The sequence below is a fragment of the Oncorhynchus clarkii genome, chromosome 12, assembly GCF_045791955.1.
Source record: "Oncorhynchus clarkii lewisi isolate Uvic-CL-2024 chromosome 12, UVic_Ocla_1.0, whole genome shotgun sequence".
Classification (NCBI taxonomy): domain Eukaryota; kingdom Metazoa; phylum Chordata; class Actinopteri; order Salmoniformes; family Salmonidae; genus Oncorhynchus; species Oncorhynchus clarkii.
Genome location: NC_092158.1, coordinates 94,022,727 through 94,030,226, shown reverse-complemented (window position 1 = coordinate 94,030,226; position 7,500 = coordinate 94,022,727). Strand labels below are relative to the sequence as shown.

Sequence of the window (7,500 nt, the reverse complement as noted above, 5' to 3'; positions counted from 1 at the left end):
CACAGAGAAACTGCGCGCTCTCATACCGACACTCCGTATTCTCCCTTTTTCCTCCTCCTCCTCTCAGACACTTCCCAAACAAAGAGAAACACGCGAGGCGGAGGAACAGAGTGCAACCGTCGGGAACCACCGAATCCTCGTTGATCAGAAAAACACACACCGATACACTCTGACCCGAACCGGTTGGAACCGAGAGGAGGATTGATTGATCATGTGTAGTAACGGAGCAAGTAACGGGACCAGCGATATGCTACAGATCCAGTTTGGTTTGATCAACTGTGGGAATAAATACCTAACCGCTGAAACGTTCGGTTTTAAAATCAACGCGTCGGCCACGAGCTTGAAGAAGAAGCAGATTTGGACTCTGGAGCAGAGCGGGGAAGAGGCTGCCGGTAATGTGTTCTGTCTCAAGTCACATCTGGGTCGGTACATAGCGGTGGATAAAGACGGGAACGTTACCGGGGATAGTGAGAGTTCTGGACCCGAGACCCGGTTCATCATCACGGCTCACGACGATGGGAGATGGTCTCTGCAGGTAGGATGAGGGAGGATGTTTGGGTGTGAGTGAAAGCATGAGAGAGAGACTTGCCTTTGTATTGTCACCCCACGATAGTATCTTCTCACTGGTGGTGTTTAAGAGCCGTTTAAAAAAAATGTAACCTCTTATTTAACTAGGTAAGTCAGTTAAAAACAAATTCTTATTTACATTGATGGCGTTCATCGGTTAAAAACCCAAACGACCGCTGGGACAATTGTGCGCCGCCCTATGGGACTCCCAATCACCGCCGTTTTTTATGTGATACAGCCGAAGAATCGAACCAGGCTGTTTGTAGTGACGCCTCAAGCCCTGAAGATGCAGTGCCTTAGACCGCTGCGCCACTCGGGAACCCGTTACCTAACATTAACACGGATCGGTTGCGGTACTGTTTGAGAAACATAAGGAATGTATCTTTTATATCAGCAAGAAATATGGATACATTAATAAACGGAGCCTGCATTTCTAGACGCCTTTTTTAAAATGGGTTTAGGGTTAATGTTCCCACGCCGACATTTTATTTTTCCTTTTATTTAACGAAGCAAGTCAGTTAAGAACATTCTTATTTACAATGACGGCCTCCCCCTTGTCAGCTCGGGGATTCAACCTCGCAACCTTTTGGTTACTAGTCCAACGTTCTAACCACTAGGCATCCCCCCCAACCTCTAACCTACCCACCTACCTGCCTCCCCCCTAACCTACCCGCCTCCCCCTCTAACCTACCCTCCTCCCCCCTCTAACCTACCCTCCTCCCCCCTCTAACCTACCCTCCTCCCCCCTCTAACCTACCCGCCTCCCACCTCTAACCTACCCGCCTCCCACCTCTAACCTACCCGCCTCCCACCTCTAACCTACCCGCCTCCCCCCTCTAACCTACCCTCCTCCCCCTCTAACCTACCCTCCTCCCACCTCTAACCTCCCCACCTCCCCCCTCTAACCTCCCCTCCTCCCCCTCTAACCTACCCTCCTCCCACCTCTAACCTACCCGCCTACCTGCCCCCCCCCCTAACCTACCCTCCTCCCACCTCTAACCTCCCCACCTCCCCCCTCTAACCTCCCCTCGTCCCCCTCTAACCTACCCTCCTCCCCCTCTAACCTACCCTCCTCCCCCTCTAACCTACCCTCCTCCCACCTCTAACCTACCCTCCTCCCCCCTCTAACCTACCCGCCTCCCCCCTCTAACCTACCCGCCTCCCCCCTCTAACCTACCCGCCTCCCACCTCTAACCTACCCGCCTCCCACCTCTAACCTACCCGCCTCCCACCTCTAGGCTACCCGCCTCCCACCTCTAGGCTACCCTCCTCCCACCTCTAGGCTACCCTCCTCCCACCTCTAACCTACCCGCCTCCCACCTCTAGGCTTCCCACCTCTAGGCTTCCCACCTCTAGGCTACCCGCCTCCCACCTCTAGGCTACCCGCCTCCCACCTCTAGGCTACCCGCCTCCCACCTCTAGGCTACCCGCCTCCCACCTCTAGGCTACCCGCCTCCCACCTCTAGGCTACCCGCCTCCCACCTCTAGGCTACCCGCCTCCCACCTCTAACCTACCCGCCTCCCCCCTCTAACCTACCCACCTCCCCCCTCTAACCTACCCTCCTCCCCCCTCTAACCTACCCTCCTCCCCCCTCTAGGCTACCCGCCTCCCACCTCTAACCTACCCGCCTCCCACCTCTACCCTCCTCCCACCTCTAGGCTACCCTCCTCCCACCTCTAGGCTACCCTCCTCCCCCCTCTAGGCTACCCTCCTCCCACCTCTAGGCTACCCGCCTCCCCCCTCTAGGCTACCCTCCTCCCACCTCTAACCTACCCTCCTCCCCCCTCTAACCTACCCTCCTCCCCCCTCTAGGCTACCCGCCTCCCACCTCTAACCTACCCGCCTCCCACCTCTACCCTCCTCCCACCTCTAGGCTACCCTCCTCCCACCTCTAGGCTACCCTCCTCCCCCCTCTAGGCTACCCTCCTCCCACCTCTAACCTACCCTCCTCCCACCTCTAACCTACCCACCTACCTGCCCCCCCCCCTAACCTACCCGCCTCCCACCTCTAACCTACCCTCCTCCCCCTCTAACCTACCCTCCTCCCACCTCTAACCTACCCTCCTCCCCCCTCTAACCTACCTGCCTCCCACCTCTAACCTACCCGCCTCCCACCTCTAGGCTACCCGCCTCCCACCTCTAGGCTACCCTCCTCCCACCTCTAACCTCCCCTGCGGTTGTGAGGCCGGTTGGACGTACTACCAAATTCTCTAAAAAAATAAGTTGGAGGTGGTTTATGGTAGAGAAATTAACATTTAATTCTCTGGCAACAGCTCTGGTGGACATTCCTGCAGTCAGCATGCCAATTTGCACGCTCCCTCAAAACTTGAGACATCTGTCGCATTGTGTTGTGGGACAAAACTGCACATTTTTAAAGTGGCCTTTTATTGCCCCCAGCACAAGGTGCACCTGGGTAATGATCGTGCGGTTTAATCAGCTTCTTGATATGCCACACCTGTCAGGTAGATGGATTATCTGGGCAAAGGAGAAATGCTCACTAACAGGGATGTTACACATTTGAGAAAAACATCTTGAGAGGAATAAGCTTTTTTTTGTGTGTATAGAATTGTTTTATCTCTTTTATTTCAGCTCATGAAACCAAAAGGTTTGCCTTTTTATATTGTTTCCTCTCACGACCTCTACGAGCCAGAATGCTGAATAACATGCTACTTTGTCTGTTTGTCCGTGTGGTTGGTCCTTTTGCAGGTAGGAATGTGAGACAAAATATCCACAGATTAGTGTCATCAAACTACCCTTTCAGTACGCCGGGATCGTTTGTATTTCAGGTTATTTTTATTTTAATTTGTTCAATTCTGTTGCAATTCGGCACGTGACAAACACTTCCACGATGCGTCAGAGCCTTAACCGAACACTTCCACGACGCGTCAGAGCCTTAACCGAACACTTCCACGACGCGTCAGAGCCTTAACCGAACACTTCCACGATGCGTCAGAGCCTTAACCGAACACTTCCACGACGCGTCAGAGCCTTAACCGAACACTTCCACGATGCGTCAGAGCCTTAACCGAACACTTCCACGATGCGTCAGAGCCTTAACCGAACACTTCCACGACGCGTCAGAGCCTTAACCTGAATGGCAAACACTTCCACGACGCGTCAGAGCCTTAACCTGAATGGCAAACACTTCCACGACGCGTCAGAGCCTTAACCTGAATGGCAAACACTTCCACGATGCGTCAGAGCCTTAACCGAACACTTCCACGACGCGTCAGAGCCTTAACCGAACACTTCCACGACGCGTCAGAGCCTTAACCGAATGGCAAACACTTCCACGACCTGTCAGAGCCTTAACCAAACACTTCCACGACGCGTCAGAGCCTTAACCGAACACTTCCACGACGCGTCAGAGCCTTAACCGAATGGCAAACACTTCCACGACCTGTCAGAGCCTTAACCGAACACTTCCACGACGCGTCAGAGCCTTAACCGAATGGCAAACACTTCCACGACCTGTCAGAGCCTTAACCAAACACTTCCACGACACGTCAGAGCCTTAACCGAATGGCAAACACTTCCACGACCTGTCAGAGCCTTAACCAAACACTTCCACGACGCGTCAGAGCCTTAACCGAATGGCAAACACTTCCACGACCTGTCAGAGCCTTAACCAAACACTTCCACGACCTGTCAGAGCCTTAACCGAATGGCAAACACTTCCACGACCTGTCAGAGCCTTAACCAAACACTTCCACGACCTGTCAGAGCCTTAACCGAATGGCAAACACTTTCAGTTGATTGTGAGGAAATGTGCTTCATTGAAAGACATTTGATTTATTTGTTTACATGTTGTGGGTCACATGCGATGTGTCAACAGATTGAAAAAAGAAGCGACAGAATCTTGTAGAGACTACAGAGACTTCTCCAGACTGGTAACCATGGAGTAACCATGGTAACAGTCTCTTTAGGCAACCAACACCTGTGTGTGAGCTAACTGGGGAGGAAGTGTAGTTTGTTAACTGGAGACACACAGCTTGTTAACCTGCTACAGTCAGACACACAGCTTGTTGAACTGCTACAGTCAGAGACAGCTTGTTGAACTGCTACAGTCAGAGACACACAGCTTGTTGAACTGCTACAGTCAGAGACACACAGCTTGTTGAACCTGCTACAGTCAGAGACACACAGCTTGTTGAACCTGCTACAGTCAGAGACACACAGCTTGTTGAACCTGCTACAGTCAGAGACACACAGCTTGTTGAACCTGCTACAGTCAGAGACACACAGCTTGTTAACCTGCTACAGTCAGACACACAGCTTGTTGAACTGCTACAGTCAGAGACAGCTTGTTGAACTGCTACAGTCAGACACACAGCTTGTTGAACTGCTACAGTCAGAGACACACAGCTTGTTGAACCTGCTACAGTCAGAGACACACAGCTTGTTGAACCTGCTACAGTCAGAGACACACAGCTTGTTGAACCTGCTACAGTCAGAGACACAGCTTGTTAACCTGCTACAGTCAGACACACAGCTTGTTGAACTGCTACAGTCAGAGACAGCTTGTTGAACTGCTACAGTCAGAGACACACAGCTTGTTGAACTGCTACAGTCAGAGACACACAGCTTGTTGAACCTGCTACAGTCAGAGACACACAGCTTGTTAACCTGCTACAGTCAGACACACAGCTTGTTGAACTGCTACAGTCAGAGACAGCTTGTTGAACTGCTACAGTCAGAGACACACAGCTTGTTGAACTGCTACAGTCAGAGACACACAGCTTGTTGAACCTGCTACAGTCAGAGACACACAGCTTGTTGAACCTGCTACAGTCAGAGACACACAGCTTGTTGAACTGCTACAGTCAGAGACACACAGCTTGTTGAACTGCTACAGTCAGAGACAGCTTGTTGAACTGCTACAGTCAGAGACACACAGCTTGTTGAACTGCTACAGTCAGAGACACACAGCTTGTTGAACTGCTACAGTCAGAGACACACAGCTTGTTGATCTTTCTCGCTGACATGAAAGATACGGGGCATATCAGCATGTCTTTCGAAAACCGGTTAGAAAGCGATACGTTTAAACGTGTGTGTGATGTATATTCTACTGTGTTTCTCTGCAGTCGGAGGTCCATGGCAGATACCTGGGAGGCACAGAGGACAGGATCAGCTGCTTTGCCCAGGTAGGTGGGTTTTAAACTCCATGATGAGCTGATGAATATTCATAAACGGATGAATATTCATGAACTGTCTTTCTCTAGATGTTAAATAACATTCGTAACGTGTGTGTGTGGACTGTAATGTTTGGTCTCTCTCGCAGACTGCATCAGTGGCTGAAAAATGGAGTGTTCACATTGCCATGCATCCTCAGGTAATACACCTACACCCCCCTCCCCCCTAACACCTGACCTCTAACCTCTCCTCTAAATGGAGCATTCACATTGCCATTCATCCTCGGGTAATACACCTACACCCCCCCCCCCCCCCTAACACCTGACCTCTGACCTCTTCCCTCCAGGTGAACATCTTCAGTGTGACCAGGAAGCGTTATGCCCACCTGTCCTCCAAGGTGGATGAGGTCTCTATTGACCGCGACGTCCCGTGGGGGGTGGACTCCCTGATCACCCTGGTGTTCAGAGACCAACGCTACCACCTGCAGACGTCTGATAACCGCTTCCTGAAGAACGACGGCAGCCTGGAGGCCGCGCCGGACAAGACCACCGGATACACGCTGGAGTTCCGCTCCGGCAAGGTGGCGTTCAGGGATTGTTCCGGGCGCTACCTGGCGCCGTCGGGCCCGAGCGGGACCATGAAGAGCGGGAAGACTAGCCGCGTGGGGAAGGATGAGATGTTCTCTCTGGAGCAGAGTCACCCTCAGGTGGTTCTCACCGCCAGCAACGAGAGGAATGTCTCCACCAGGCAAGGTAGGACCAACACAACCTTACTAGAACCTAACCAGGCAAGGTAGGACCAACACAACCTTCTAGAACAGTACTAGAACCTAACCAGGCAAGGTAGGACCAACACAACCTTCTAGAACCTAACCAGGCAAGGTAGGACCAACACAACCTTCTAGAACCTAACCAGGCAAGGTAGGACCAACACAACCTTCTAGAACAGTACTAGAACCTAACCAGGCAAGGTAGGATCAACACAACCTTCTAGAACAGGACTAGAACCTAACCAGGCAAGGTAGGACCAACACAGCCTTCTAGAACAGGACTAGAACCTAACCAGGCAAGGTAGGACCAACACAACCTTCTAGAACAGGACTTGAACCTAACCAGGCAAGGTAGGACCAACACAACCTTCTAGAACAGGACTAGAACCTAACCAGGCAAGGTAGGACCAACACAGCCTTCTAGAACAGGACTAGAACCTAACCAGGCAAGGTAGGACCAACACAACCTTCTAGAACAGGACTTGAACCTAACCAGGCAAGGTAGGACCAACACAACCTACTAGAACCTAACCAGGCAGGGTAGGACCAACACAACCTTCTAGATCCTAACCAGGCAAGGTAGGACCAACACAACCTTCTAGAACAGGACTAGAACCTAACCAGGCAAGGTAGGACCAACACAACCTACTAGAACCTAACCAGGCAGGGTAGGACCAACACAACCTTCTAGAACAGGACTAGAACCTAACCAGGCAAGGTAGGACCAACACAACCTTCTAGAACAGGACTAGAACCTTACCAGGCAAGGTAGGACCAACACAACCTTCTAGAACAGGACTAGAACCTAACCAGGCAAGGTTGGACCAACACAACCTTCTAGAACAGGACTAAATGGAGGGAGAGATGGGGAGGAGGGAGAGATGGGGAGGAGGGAGAGCGTGAGAGAGGAGGAGAGGCTCCATTTTGTGTCTAGCTGACAAACCGCTCTGACACCCTGCCTGCCTGGCGTGTGTGTTATTCCGTTGCTATTCTGCCCCAGTGATCCTTGCAGTAGTTTGCTGATGATGCT

At 51.9% G+C, this 7,500-nt stretch overlaps 1 protein-coding gene across 1 annotated transcript in view; it reads left to right on the top strand.

Annotated features, from left to right (window-relative positions):
- The first annotated feature begins 2 nt into the window (after window positions 1-2).
- Window positions 3-7,500, top strand: part of LOC139421674 (fascin-like) — a 29,272-nt gene continuing 21,774 nt past the window's right edge. Inside the window, exons 1-4 of the mRNA XM_071172764.1 lie at window positions 3-535; window positions 5,653-5,712; window positions 5,850-5,900; window positions 6,048-6,453. Of these exons, the coding sequence (XP_071028865.1) occupies window positions 212-535; window positions 5,653-5,712; window positions 5,850-5,900; window positions 6,048-6,453 (841 nt within the window). The 5' untranslated portion in view covers window positions 3-211. The remainder of the gene's footprint in view (window positions 536-5,652; window positions 5,713-5,849; window positions 5,901-6,047; window positions 6,454-7,500) is intronic.